This window comes from Drosophila bipectinata, chromosome 3L (assembly GCF_030179905.1).
Source record: "Drosophila bipectinata strain 14024-0381.07 chromosome 3L, DbipHiC1v2, whole genome shotgun sequence".
NCBI classification, from domain to species: Eukaryota; Metazoa; Arthropoda; class Insecta; order Diptera; family Drosophilidae; genus Drosophila; species Drosophila bipectinata.
Window position 1 is genome coordinate 16,801,777 of NC_091738.1, and position 14,882 is coordinate 16,816,658.

Here is a 14,882-nt window from a genome sequence, read left to right on the forward strand (position 1 = left end):
ACGTATGCATTTATGCTGGCCTATTTGTTGTTGGCCAAGGCTGGCTGTGGGCGGTGGGTCGCCTAGCCTGGCCAATTCATAACAATTGCGTTTCATGTGCCGGGAACTTGACACTCAAGTGCGGCATGCCAACATATTTGCACTTGAATTGCCGTGGAGCGAGTTGCAACTGCAACTGCACCAGTAGCAGCAGCAGTAGCAGTTTATATGGAAATTTTTACGTTCACGTATATTTGCATGCACTGGAAATACTCAAAAAAAAAAATAAAAAAGAAAAGTTGCTTTTTGGGGCCAAAAAAGGGTGCATTGTATGAAAATTGCATGAAACTCTGGAGGAGTTACGGCCCACAGATGGCAATCAATTTGCCGGATGCCGAAAGTAATTCGCTTGCAGTCTGAAATTCAGAATTACAGTTTGACGAGCTCTGGGGCTACGAGAAGGAAATGCTGTTACTTAAAGCCACCCGCAAGTGGGTTAACTTTAAAGCCCCTTTGATGTCTCTGGTGGGTAAAATTGCATCCGGCCCTTATCTCTTGTCCCATGAGCGTAGCGAAAATAAAATTGTCTGGCAATTGCCGGCACACAGCACACCCAGCAGACAGCACAGAGAATACAGCACCCAGGACATAGCACACGGCAAATGGCAATGGCATTGGCCAAAAATGGCTGAAAATGGCCAAATGTCGAAATGGCAAACGCCAAACGGCGTCCTGGCAATCGCGTCAAAGTTGCATATTAGCATTTCAAACGAGCGGCAGTTAGCCGAAAAATTGCTGCCAATGGTCGCCAAGAAAAGTGCGCCAAATTGGAAGGTGCAAAGCGCAAAAAAGTTGAGGTGCAAAAAAAGATGGGAGAAATACTAAATTCTCCATCCCAGAATTTACCAGAAAGGAGCACAAAAGAAAGCCACTTAAATGCAGATTACAATAAAAGGTGCAGGTTTTCCTTTTTTTTTCGCCCAGCAGATCTGACGACTTTGGCATTGGCTTTCTTTGCGGATAGTTCCAGGATTGCTCTATTTTTCCTTTCCATTTTTTTTTCGCCCCCAAGGTGTGTGGCCTACAAATCAAATCGTCAGGCTCAGCCCGAGGTCCTTTAATGGCCGCCACATGCGAGGTCTCTAAAATAATTCCCTAATGCTTGTCACAGCCATTACCAGCAGCGCAGCTAACAGCCAGGACCAAGGCACCCGGTAGGACCCAGGAGTCAGAAGCCGGGAGCCAGGAGTCAGTTGCTGCTCCAGCATGCAAAATGCAAATGGTGGCGAGCAGGTGAATCACTCAAGCGGCTCACGTACCCAGGCAGACGCTGTCTGCGATGGAGATGCCGGAAAATGGAGGAAAACATGGCGGAGGTCCTGGCAGTGGCAGGACAGCGACTGGGAGGCTGAGGGCCTGGGGGGCAGAGTGCAAAACAAAAACGCTGAAAACGTCACAGAACGATTCCCGCTGCCAGCACGCATGACGAGCAGCTTTCGCACTCCTGCCGACTGCATCCATTCCAGGTCCTGCCTGCCTTGCCCCACCGCGGCATTTGTTTGCCGCCAAAGTAAAACCGGATGAAGCCTTTAAAATGCCAACAGCTTTAATTTAGAATGTGAAATATTTTAGAGGAAAATCAAACAGAGCAGTTATGTTTGGATGCCTGCCACGTTCAATAATCAACTATCCATTTATGAAATATTTTCCACAAAAACTAAAAAAGCTCTTAGTGAAACCCCTACCATTTTTAGAATTCCTTTTATGTACATACATATATCCAATAATTAGTGGAAAACAAGCCGCAACCATCATCGTTCAAAGCTCAGTCATCTAACCCAGGCATGGCGGTTAAAATTTAATTGCATTCTATAAAAATTTCCATAATTGATAGTCTGTGAAAATGAAAGTTTAAAGCATTTCCCGATTGCTCTATTTTCCCGCGTTTCATGTTCTCCTTTTGTGAGGTTTTTGTTGTTTTTTTTTTTTGTATTTTTGGTATCCTTGTTGATCCGATTTACCCTCCCGATCCCTGAAGCAACCAAAAACTCCACCAACTGTCCGCTGCAAGCCGTGCACCCGTTTAATAAATTGCCCTCAATTGTTTTCTCTTTTTCGGTTGCGTGCATCACCGCACCACCAACGAATTATACAAACCAAGCCACCCATCCAACTCCTACCCCCCTCTGAAGTGGGGATTTTGGGAGAAATTATTTCCGCTTATTGTAAATGATTTGCGCGGCAGCACTTAAGCTTAAAACTAAAGTTTTTTTACCCGACTCTGTTTAAATATTTCGAACGCCTTTGATTGCGCGGAGAGCTGCAATCTTGGCAATTTTATTTTATTTGTGCTTTAAGCAAATTCCGGCAAGGAAAAGTTGCCACAAAGTTATTTCATTAGCTGCAGCCGGAGCTGACACCGAGGTGCTTCACTGGGAATGAGTCTGGGCTGTGGGAGGTAGTGGGTAGTCCTTTAAGAAGGATTTTATTAAACTTCAATGCTTGTTAGTTGCTTGTTGTTTGCAAGTTTTTTTCCTTGTTGATATTGTTTCTTGCACCTTTTGCAATGAAATCAGAGCGTGAGCCATTTACAGGGTAACTTTTTTAATTTCCTCGCCGTTGTCTCTGGAGTAGCTCATTCTCTCTTTATCCGTGCCATGAAATCTTTCCACAGCCGTCCACACGGCGTATACTTAATGCTCTTGTCAGCAATGACGACAAATGAAATGTCAGACCAACTGACTAACAGACTGACTGACTGGATAGCTGGATGACTGGCCTGTCCTTGACAACTTTATGTGCATTCCCTAAAACGCAATTTGTTGCGTTTGCCACACAGAACAAACAAAAAAAATAATGGCTTGTATAACGTATGGGAAAAATAACTTTTAATTAAGACATTTGCAGGTCCAGAGAACCGACATATTAATTTTCAACTGCCGCAAACAAAACAGGCGAATGAAGATGCCACCATGCCACTATGGACGGACATGGTCTTCGGGCAAAAACTCTATGCAAAGTGTGTGAAACTTGCACAACAAATTGAAACTCAAATAAATGTCTATTCAGTTGCTGAAAGAGACGCCAGGAGACGGAGCTGGCAAGTGCTGTCTTGCTAATTGTTAGTTTTAAATATTGAAAATTGCTTAGATAAAGTTTTGGCTCACATGCGGATTGTCTTACCTTGTTGGCCAGTCGAACCAATTTGTTGCCGTCTACCGTCTGCCGAAATGAAATAACAAAAGGATACTAACTCCCTAAAAATGAAAAATGGAAACTTTCATCCGGCCATCTTGCCAGCCTAGTTTTAAAGTAAACTTTCGAGATAATTGATTTTTGTTTGATTTCATTCTCTATTTTGAATAAATAAAATCAATATAAATATATTAAATGCGAGAAAAAAAAATTGAAATAAAATAAAATGAAACTACGCAACATAATATGACATATATAGGATGGTTACATAAAATATCTGCTCAGCCGAAGATTCTATCTCCGACTGTGTAGCAGAGGCAGCGATGTTTGAGTCCTCGGGCGTTGGTATCGTCCTTGTTACGGAGGAACATTTGGTAGTCCATTAGTTGCTTCAAGTCCAGAGGTCCCCAATCTGCATGTGGCTTGGCCGAGTTGCTAATACGGCACTTCAACGAACCCTTTGGCTGCTTGTAGTTGGCGTGACAGGCCCAGTAGAACAGCTGCCCAATGATAACTCCAGAGACACACCAGCCGAAAACTAAGGGAAGTAATGGTCAGATTGTGGCTAAGAAATAAGAGGTATAGCACACCTCTATAAGGCAGTGGAAACTCTTGGCCATTGTAGCTTAAAGGACGCATTGTCAGCAAAGTATAGACCAAAATCACCACCATTACCATTGGAGTTACAATCGACCAGCAAATGCGGTAGTATTTTGAGGTCTTGATGTTCAGCATGTACTCAGCATCTTGGCAAAGACGTTTAGTGCCTTTTTAATAAACAAAAATAAGTTATTATTCAGTCTATACTACATATAAGGTTTCTGATTGTTTTCATTTCTTAAAAGCCTCATCCGGTTTCAACCAGCTATAACCGAATAATTCCAGTTTTAATTACAACAATCGTTTAATGAAAACAAACTATACTCTCAAGAAAAATGAGACTCTAAAAGGGTTTCAATTGGAACTCTATTAATCCAAAATAAATAAACAATAAAAAAGGGTAAAGTCTTCTTACCATAAATCCATCCCACGGCAATCAGCTCAAAGATGGCCGACACCAGGGAAACAAAAGTAACTCCATGGAAATCCAGCAGGGTGATGATGTGCTGCCCTCCGGGCGTGATGTAGACCAGACCCACCAGGAACCCGATCACGGAGAGACACACCACTATTATCCAGAGCTTGAGGTTGACAAACTGATCCTTCAGAACCGTCATAATACAGCTGACCATGCCCACGTTGCTGCCCACGCCCAGCATGAAGAGCATGGCGAAGAAGAGCAGCGAAAAAATCTGCGGCATCACCTTGAACTTGGCAATGGCCTCGGGGTAGGAGATGAAAGCCAGGCCAGGACCAGCCTTCACTACGCTGGCAATGTCCTTGGTGCCGGACTCGTGTGCCAGGTTGCCCAGGATGCCGAAAATGATCACTCCCGAGAGCAGGGAGGTAAAGGTATCCAAGGTCGTAACAATATTGGCATCGCGGTAGACATTGTGTCCGAATCGGTTGTACGAGGAGTACATGATGATCACTCCGAAGCACACGGCCAAGGAGAAGAAGACCTGGGTCACGGCATTGTACCACACCACTGGTTCCAGTAACTTGTCCCATTGGGGAGTCAGAAAGTACATGACGCCATCATAGGCGCCCGGCAAAGTCACGGCTCTGATCAGCAGGATGAACATGACCACGTAGGGGAATAGGGCTAGGACATAGGCTGCTTTGCCGGAGCTCTTGACGCCTCTGATGATGATCAGGGTTACTGTCAGCCAGGACAGAGCCAGCATTAGGGTCAAGCTGCTACTGGGATAGCCGATTCCATCTGTTTCCAGGGAGCTGGTCTCATTCAACACAATACGCTGCAGGTAGAGCTGGCTCGATGAGCTGAAATTTTTAGACAGGGATCCTTGAAGACCTTCTCCGGTGGCGGCGGCACCCACACAGCCATCTCCCCATTCCGGGCGGCAGTAGCTCCAGGGCAGCTCCGCCGCAAAGGAGTCGAAGAAGTAGCGCAGGGTTAGAGCCATTACAGAGGCATAGTACGTGGCCAGAACGCCAAGGGCCAAGAGCTGAGAGTAACCCACACCTGTAATGCCAAGACGTAAGTAACCTATCCAAATCGTGTAGCCTGGAGACTCACCTCTCATAAGCGGCGCAAAATCAAAGACCTGCACAATGCCACGGCTCGAGAACTGGCCCAGGAGCATCTCCATGTAATAAATCGGCTTCCCCACCACAAACAGAACGATCAGGTAGGGGATCAGAAAGGCACCACCTCCATTCTCCAGGGCCGTAAACGGGAATCTCCACACGTTACCTAATCCCACGCTTAGGGCGATGCAGGACATCAGAAACTCCAAGGAGCTGCCCCAATTGTCTCTGGCCTTCTGGTCCGGCGACAGTTCAGACAATTCCAAGACCGTGGGCGGCGTGGATGGCTTTAGCAGCGCCTCCCCACTGCTGCCACACTGACAAAAATAATAACATGATTCCTTCGAATATTCTTAGAAGGTGTTTAGAGAACTCACCCTGCTGGTCTCCAGTTTCGAGAGGTTTCCGTTCGCTGGGGTCTCTGCTTTCAAATCTTTCATCGTAGTGCGTTGCTATGGAAAGAAAAAAGAGAGTCAAGTTGGGGAATCAAAACATTGGCGGCCTAGCGGCGCAAATTCTCAGACGCTTCTCGAATTCGCATTCAAATTGGCGTCAATGGCGCTTCGAATTATTTTGAAATCGAAAACGCTGATTTGCCGGGGAAACCGGCTCGAGTCCACTCCTCTCCAGCTGGAGGAGCTGTATACATATTTCGATCAATTTTCCGGCTGATGCAATAATTTATAGTGATTTCTATATGCAATAGAGGTTTATCCAATTGATTGAAACAATTGTTTTCCAAGGCACTAACCTTTAATTTATTTAAGGTTTCTAGAGATTTAATTTCATTTTAAAAAGCTATGTAACTTTAATGTATTTTTATTGAAAAATTATATAATTATTATTAATATATATACAATTGAAATAAAATCCATACCTTTCAAGTATCTCTTGACGTGGATAAGATAGACGTGATTTTGTAAAATGTTATCAATCGGCACCATGGACACAAAAGCACAATATTTATAATAAACAAAACCAATAGTTTAAATAAAAATTTAACCAAGTTTGATAGAATAATCCACTTTTACACTGTTTTTTGCAATTTTTGCACAAATTTGGGATTAAAAACAAATCAGAAACAAATGAAATAAAGCACCACCGACTGGGCACCGTTTCTTCCTATATCCACTTTAAGCTGCCCTTTATCAGGCCCTGCTAGTTATGTTTTTTTATTCCGAACTGTCCACCGCCTCGGCTTGGATACAACTGTCTGGAGAGAATCAAGGGATCCATTACCCCTTTTATAGAACCCTCCCAGGCCGAGCCCGACTTGGCTCAAGAGAGTAGCGACACTGAAAACTTATGTATGATCTAGGTTTGAGAGAAAAATATTCTCTTTGCTTGACTCAAATATTTTACTATCAGGTTATTAGAAGGGTATTTTTTTATTATCACCTTTTTTTTCAGTGCTGGCGCATCTTTAATTTAACTGATTGACCAGCAAAGCGGATTTGAACGGTTCCAATTCTTTGATTTGTCCGCTTTAAGTGCTTAATTAAAATGAATTTTTAGCCTTGTTTACTTTCAAACAACCTAATTGATTGGTAATATACCTCCAGACGAAGTTCAAGGCCCTTTAATGGGGAAACAAAAAAATAATTAAATATTATAAAAAATATTTTTATCGATTTGCGAATTTTGATTTATTTATTGAAGTTTCTCGAAAACCCTTGCCTACTTTTAGGCATTCGCTTAGAAAGCTCTCAAAAGGTGAAAGAAATGAAACGCACCCATGTTTACGATCAACTTAGTAGCAATGTCATAACGGATATTTAAACGATTTCATAAATAAACACTTATAAACAGAGATCGCTTAAGCCCCTTAAATTTATTTAGGCTTATACCGTCGTCTATTGGGTTATTTTGTTGCTTATCTGGAGTGTATAACTCTTTATTTATGCGCATCCGTTGCTGTGTACTTTCATCGTTTTAAATATAAGCCAAACAGAAAGATTTATGGAGATTAGAATCAAAAAGGTTGGAAGTTTCGTCAGCGCTTATCGAAGATCCCAGCAAAATGATAACCTTGAGAGCAATATAACGGGCTTTGTGCTATCAAATTGGCACGACTTTCTGCAAGTATAAACATTAAACTCATCCAGCGCATTGCAAACAAACAGCTAAGGTTATCAGAGATGTATAATAATTGTTTACAGAAATTAAAATAGGGTATATTAAATTGCATTACTAATAACCATAGATATTACAAAATTTCTATGGAAAAGCTATTATCTTTGTATAGAAAATCAATACTACATGGTTATTCCCTTTCAGATATGATAGAGCTTTTTGTTGATTAAACTGGTATTGTTATTTTTTTCCATCCATGTCCCCAATAAGAGGGGGAGTTGGCCAAGTCATTGGCCTAAAACCACCACCGCTCGGCGGTTTTGATAACCACATTACCCGACTGGGCCTAACCACTTATTTTTTACATAATTCGCAGCGCTTTATTTGATGCCTCAGTTGGAGATCTTGTTGGCGGCAAAAGTAGCGAATTTCCGCTAATAGTTCGTGTCAACTTCCCCGTCAAACACACAAGGCGAGCTAATACAAACACAGCCCTCCTCAAAATCCGAGAATCCGAGAATCTCTGCCATGTTGCCGGCATATGAACAATAAAAACAAGAAATGTCTGGGGCGGGCAAAAAAAAGTTGTGTGTCATTCCTCTGGCGAATAATTTAGCATGTTGATGAGGCCGAAAACGAGACGGAAAGTTTGAAATGTACGGGAGTCGGAACAAAAGCCATCAAACAACCGGCTTGTTCTATATTCTAATATCTATTTTATGTTAGTTGCCTGGATATTGTTCTCTGATATCTCCCAAAGATACATGCGTATGTGTATATCTGGCTATGAATATCTATTTGTTGTCTCTGCCTCTGAAGTGGCAAGATAAGCCACTCACGCTCAGGTGGCTGGAAATCAACTGGAACCGAAACGATTCCATCTGGTAATAGATTCTAAATGATAGATCAAATATTATCAAATATGAGGTGAGATACTGAAGGTGTTATCTCATAGTTTGATTTGTTTCTACTTAAAGTACGTATGCATTTATGAGAGCGTCCTTGGAGGTAATTATAGAGCATGTCTGCATGAGAAGCCAGACATAGGGTCTAACTCATGTGACCAATAATAGATTATTAAATATTATTGGCAATTATTTACGGTGATATGAATAATTCAAGTGTCGCGCCCGACTGAGATTTGATAGCTACTGCCCGTCCACGCCCAAGACATGATAAGGCCAAGAGCTAAATAAATAATCTCGAGAATCAGCACTCGAAATGAAGTGGAATTTCCCATAGTGTAATCTAGGATTTGGTTCCACCCTCGGAAAATCACTCGGGTATCACTGTGCACATACCGAACCTACTGTATTACCTTCTGTATTAGCCAATATCCAACCTCCACAGCCTCGACAGCCAGTGCCCATGTTTTTGAAACCTGTCGTCGCCTGGGAAACTAGTTTCATCTGTGCTCCCTGTTGCCTGAATTCCAGGTGATCATGCTGGGGCTCAGCTGGGCCTCAGGTGGCTCAGAATCTGCAGGCCACTTCTGACTACCACATGTTACATGGTTAAAAACATTGGCCCACAACCAGGAAATATTTATAATGCTAATTAATAATTATATAGTAATGATGAAATTTAATTGCAATGGGAATAAGTTAAGGTATAGATACCATCACCATTAACATAAATAGAAATATTTTAAATGCAGAGAACAAAATAAGTTTGAGTTTCTAGAACCTTAAGTTATTTTCCACTTCATCTTGATGATTTATGATTTATGTAAATTTTGATAGAACCATTTCTCTCCGTGTGGCTGCTGGTCCTAAGACAAAGAAAGGCCCAACCGGACTCGCGATAAGACTTCGATCGCAGCGAAAGAGAGAGGGCATCTAGTCGAGAAAGAGATGGCGTGCAGTGGGGCGCGGGGGGCGATAGACCCGAAAGAGAGTCGCACTGGGAATACAAAATTCGCTCCCGCCGCCACATATGGATGCTATATAAATTGGTGCGTTCGCAGGCACAATATTCAGTCGCAGACCGCGCTAGACCAGACCCAGATCATCATCATTATCCCAGCCAGTCGTACGCAGACGTGTGGGGTAGCAGTAGTCCAAAAATAAACCAAAGTCACCGAAGCATCCGTAAAAAACCAACAAATCTCTGCCAAAATAAAACGAAAAAAACTGAAAATTAATTTTCCATTTGGTGCAGATCGTATCGATAAAGTGACACCGTGTCGTTGCGTGGAAATTGCGTTGTTGGCTAGCCAGGAAAATTGTCAGCCCAAAAAATTAAAATATATCTTTCATGTCTTGCCAAAATCTTCGCAGCGTTAAGGCCAACGGAGTAAACAGCTGCCGCCGTATTCATAAAGCGGCAATGTCAGCAATTTAACGCGAAAAGTTCAGTGAAAAACAAAGCCATCGGCGGTAGAGTAGAGATAGTGAAAATATTTCAACACAAAAATATAAAAAACAAAAATCTTGAAAAAAAGAAACGTATTAAAAGTCACACAAAGTCATTGGACAAGAGTGGAACAACTTTTTCGGGACAAACAAACATTCGACCGAGGTTCGAAAATTGATTTCGTTAGCCTTTCGCCAGCACCAACTGGATGGGTAAAGTTATGAGAGTGAATTCGTTACCGCCGCCCGCCCACAACAGCCACGCCCACTCTCGCTCAAAGCAACAAAAACAGAAACAATTAAAGTTGAAAAAAATCGAAATCTATTTTATGTTCAACAATCTGTGCAAGAGAAAAACTTTAACGGAGTATAATTTATTGACACTAAAGCATATCCCTAGAAGTGAGTAAACTAATTCAGAACAGTGACAGTGATCGTAATAAATCAATAAAACAGAAACGTAAATAAATCAAATATTAAACTAAAATATTTCAAAAACATAAGAACCTTTGCTTTGGTGAGAGAGCGTGAGCTGTTGGAGGATCAAAGGATTTTAGGCAACAACCAGGTGAGTCTTGCTTTCCAAAGATAATGGTATTAAATACTTAAGTTAGCACTTAAACTCCCTTTGTTTTAACAATTTCTTGTGAATTCGATCCCATAATTAAGCTAATAACACGGTTCATGCCTGCTCACAATAAGAGGATCAATTACACTCCAATGGATGTTTAATTAAACTGCCTATATGTTAGGCCCAACTGATGGATAGGGTATCATCTGCCACAGCCGGTTCACACCCCCCACAATAAAGCAATATGCATAAACAGTACAAACTTAATTGCAAAACTGTTTAATCGCCAAACAACAATGGAATTCAGCTCGAAAGACGTGTGAATTTTGCATTTTGATGGGCTAACGGGGAGTGGAATGCAAACTACTTCCTCCTAGGCCTAATCAAAGTGGGATCCCCATAATAACCTTGACCCCAATCCCCCCCAAAGAATGATTCACTCAAAAAAGACGTCAAGAGTTGTCAACAGACGAGCGCTTATCAAGTGACTTCCTAATAGTAACAACCAATTAATGCCAAGCGGCGACTTAATTAATTTGAAAAGTTTCTTGATTTCTTGATTTGAGTTTGAGTTTTTTTTTTGTTGATGTGCCTGATGTTCGGTTGGTGTTTATTTATACATTTATTGACCTAGTCTGAGCCGATTTCTGATTACGGACCCCGTGCTTCTGCGAACACTCATGCATATTCAGGCCAAAAACTGCCGGTCATCTAACCCTTGGCCAAATCTTTCGGCCCAAAATTACAGGAAAATATATAGGTGGTTTACGATATTTTCCATCTGTAGGATTCCGCCCACATAAATGACCCGCAACTTGTCTCAATTAAATGACACTCGAGCCGCCGGCGTACAAATTAGATGTTTTGTATTTTAAATTTATTCGCCGCTTTTATTGTTAATTTATTATTATTCTTGTTGTTGCGGCAGATAACGAGATTTGGTCAATGGCTCAAAGACGGCACTCGGACGAGACAGACTCGGGTCTTGAGTCTTGAGATACGGTAGAGAAACCCAGAGACACTACTCTAGAGGCGATTTTGAGACCCAGTCGCAGTTGCGATTTGGACACGCGACGATTTGGTTGCTGGAAAGTTTTCGTGTCGGACATAAAACTATTTGCTGATCGCCACAAAAGATACAATTGAACCCAATATAATCCGCTTGAACCCTAAATTGGCAAAAGTGTTTCTTCGCAGTAACTCGAAAATGTGGCTAATTGTTAAATTCAAACAGAAGTGAAATTAATCAAGTGATATATATCAACTACCTGGTGACTGACTTTGTAAATTGTGATATTAGTTAACTAAGATCTAAAGTAAGTGGCCCCATCTAAGCCTAATCTAATTTAAAAAAGAATGGAATTTTCTTTTATGGTCCCATATTCTCCAGACTATGTTTTAATGGGAATTTCGGGTCTGTGAACTCATTCCTGCCTGAGTTTCGATTTCGCCAAACCAGCGATAAGCCAAGCGAGTCACACAATTCACTTTCGTTTTTCTTCCCCCGAAGTGATTGAATTTGTTTGTAAACAAATAGCCTCTGTTCAGGGTTCGCACTTTGTGTGTCGCAAGTGACACAAATCGAGAGCATCAGTGCAATTGAATTGAAATTGAAATTCATATTCATATATATTCTGCCCCTGCACCGATCGCCCCAGCTCAATTAATCAGAGATCTTTGGCGCTTCTTCGACGTGCCGCACCAGATGTTTCTAGTTTAATCGGTTCAATGTCTCGCCGAGCCCTACTTGACATGGGAAAACATCACGGATTGCGTTCTTATTGCATTTTTTCATCTGGTTATTAAAGATTGAGATAGGAAATATATGACTACATCACATGTGCCTAATTAGGCATTAATAAGAAATCCAAAAAGCATGGCATTCATTTAGTTCCTCACCGAAAATAATCTTAAAGAAGTATTTGAAACAGTATAAGATTTTTATTAAACTAAGACCCCTTATTTCCATTTCAGAACCAAAAAAACCTTGAATCAATATGGTTGGAGTCACGGCCGATGCCTCGAAGGCAGACCAGCTGTCCTCGGCCAAGAACCCGATGATCAAGTACATGCTGAAGACCCGCGAGAACCATGCCAGCGAGCAGGAGCAGGACTATTCGCACGTCTTCCGCCGGAAGACCCGCTTCGAGATGTTCCGGCTCTCGGCCATTGCCATGGCCATTGAGTTTGCCTATGCGGCGGAGACAAGCTTTGTGTCTCCCATCCTGCTGCAGATCGGCGTGGACCACAAGCATATGTCCATGACCTGGGGCCTGTCGCCGCTGATTGGATTCTTTGTGTCGCCACTGCTGGGCAGCATCAGTGATCGCTGCAAACTTAAGTGGGGCCGCCGACGTCCTATTATATCGATTTTATCCTTTGGAATCCTGTGCGGCCTGATATTGGTTCCCTACGGCAAGGATCTGGGACTATTGCTGGGCGATGCTGGCTACAGCTATGCTGATGCGGCTGCCTTAAATATATCCTTTGCCGGAGACGGATCAGTGGCTGCTCTGGTTTCGGAAGAAGCCACCAGTGGACCCAAGGCCTCGGACTTCAAGTTTGCGGTTATCCTTACGATCCTGGGCATGGTGCTGCTGGACTTTGATGCGGATACCTGCCAAACCCCAGCTCGCACCTATCTCCTGGACATGTGTGTGCCCGAGGAGCAGCCCAAGGCCATGACCATGTTTGCCCTCTTCGCTGGCTTTGGAGGCACCATCGGCTATGCCATCGGAGGCGTGGACTGGGAGACGACCCACATCGGCACCTTTATGGGAGGAAACGTTCCCACTGTCTTCACCTTGGTTACCATTATTTTTGTGATATGCTACCTAATCACGGTGACCACTTTCCGGGAGATCCCCTTGCCTCTAATTGAAAAGGACGAACTGCTGCGGCCACTCTCCGAGAAGGCCATCAAGAAGGAGCTGAAGAAAAACAACAATGCCATCTTTTACATCCAAGAGACCACACAGTTGGAGCTGCAAATGGCCAATGATGACCCTAAGAAGATGGAGGCCCTGCAGGGCAGTTACCAGAATGGGTACTCTCCGGCCCTGGAGAAGCAGAACAAGGCCCAGGATGTGGAGACCCAGTCGGACTCAGAAATGGATGCTCCTGTCAGCCTGAAGGCCTATCTTAAGAGCATCTTCATTATGCCCTACTCCATGCGGATGCTGGCCCTGACGAATCTCTTCTGCTGGATGGGTCACGTCACCTACTGCCTCTACTTCACGGACTTTGTGGGCGAGGCAGTGTTCCACGGTGATCCGACAGCAGCTCCCGGCTCGGAGGCGGCTCTCAACTACGAGGCCGGAGTCCGTTTCGGATGCTGGGGCATGTCCATTTATGCATTTTCCTGTTCGATATACTCCCTCTCCGTCACCAAGTTGATGAAGTGGTTTGGGTGAGTTTACAAGTACTTTTGCTAGACCTTTATTTCCGTTTTTTGATAAAGCTTGTCGTTAACTAGTAAGCAATTAAAGCAAGCTATAGATTAAAACACAATCTAAAATCATTAAAATTACATTAAAAATACAAAAATGATTGTTTTTACGAGTCTTGAATATTATTTCCTCAATCCATTTCAGAACCAAGGCTGTCTACATTAGTGGCATGATTTACTATGGAATTGGAATGCTGGTTCTCGGCTTGTGGCCCACCAAGTGGGGTGTTCTAGTATTCAGTACCTCTGCGGGAATACTCTATGGAACCATCTTCACAGTGCCCTTTATTCTAGTGGCCAACTATCATGCCAAAAATTGCGTAAGTTATAAAAAAACTGAATTCTATACAATAATATTTTTAATAAATATTTTTCCCCAAACAGTTTGCTGTGAAAAATGGTGAAACAGTGCCTTTGAAGCAGGCTCGTGGCTTGGGAACCGATGTGGCCATCATCAGCAGCATGGTGTTTATTGCCCAGCTGATTGTGTCCCTCTCCGTAGGACCTCTCATCTCCTGGATGGAAACCACCTGTGCCGTACTCTACTTGTCGACTTTCCTGTCCTTCATGGCAGCCATTGCCGCCCTGTTCGTCCTGTACGTCTAGGGACAGGCCGGATTATCGATCCTGTATACATATAATCCATCTTGTGTCATTAACAAATAGCTTACATGAATTTTACATGGCTGTAGTACATGTATCTAGCAGTTAGTTGTGTATCTTTGCCTACTTTTTGGCAGTATCTGCGACTGCACTCACAATGTTGTGGCATAGTCTAAGGTTGAGAATATAATTGTGCTTGTGTTTGTTTTTTTTTTATTGTCTTATAAATAAAATTTTAATAAAGAAATCCTTTATTCCGAGTCCTTTTCTTAGTCCAAGGAATTATAACAATGAACCTATGGGCGGATATTAGTTTTTACGCTCGTGCATGGCATTTCAAATGCAACTTTTAATTTCCTCGAGTGCAATTTTTTTTCCCAGATGCTGCCAATTTCCTTAGCAGCTGCACATGCCTCCTTACCTCCTTGCGATCCTTTGGGATTCTTGTAAGTGTCAGAGACACATTTCCGTTGTCGCCTGAGTGATAAATAGCATTTAATAATTTTGC

The 14,882-nt window shown here is 42.7% G+C and overlaps 2 protein-coding genes across 3 annotated transcripts; one reads left to right on the top strand and one right to left on the bottom strand.

The window, feature by feature from the left end:
• Positions 1 to 3,308: 3,308 nt before the first annotated feature.
• Positions 3,309 to 6,536, bottom strand: LOC108120467 (sodium-dependent nutrient amino acid transporter 1). The gene is made up of 6 exons (XM_017234164.3): positions 6,203 to 6,536; positions 5,703 to 5,777; positions 5,315 to 5,642; positions 4,190 to 5,260; positions 3,765 to 3,941; positions 3,309 to 3,712 (listed from the first exon to the last, which is right to left on the bottom strand). Exons 2-6 carry the CDS (start codon positions 5,763 to 5,765, stop codon positions 3,456 to 3,458), a joined length of 1,896 nt encoding a protein of 631 aa, XP_017089653.2. The 5' UTR covers positions 5,766 to 5,777; positions 6,203 to 6,536; the 3' UTR covers positions 3,309 to 3,455.
• Positions 6,537 to 9,365: 2,829 nt separating this feature from the next.
• On the top strand, positions 9,366 to 14,634 carry Slc45-1 (Solute carrier family 45 member 1). Of its 2 annotated transcripts, none has more exons than XM_017234152.3 (4): positions 9,366 to 10,320; positions 12,298 to 13,732; positions 13,917 to 14,091; positions 14,156 to 14,634. In XM_017234152.3, the coding sequence occupies exons 2-4, from the start codon at positions 12,321 to 12,323 to the stop codon at positions 14,375 to 14,377; spliced, it is 1,809 nt and encodes a 602-aa protein (XP_017089641.2). In that variant the 5' UTR covers positions 9,366 to 10,320; positions 12,298 to 12,320; the 3' UTR covers positions 14,378 to 14,634. The 2 variants fall into 2 exon arrangements, with proteins under 2 accessions (XP_017089641.2, XP_017089642.2); XM_017234153.3 differs by lacking the exon at positions 9,366 to 10,320 and adding an exon at positions 11,380 to 11,639.
• The last annotated feature ends 248 nt before the right edge of the window (positions 14,635 to 14,882 follow it).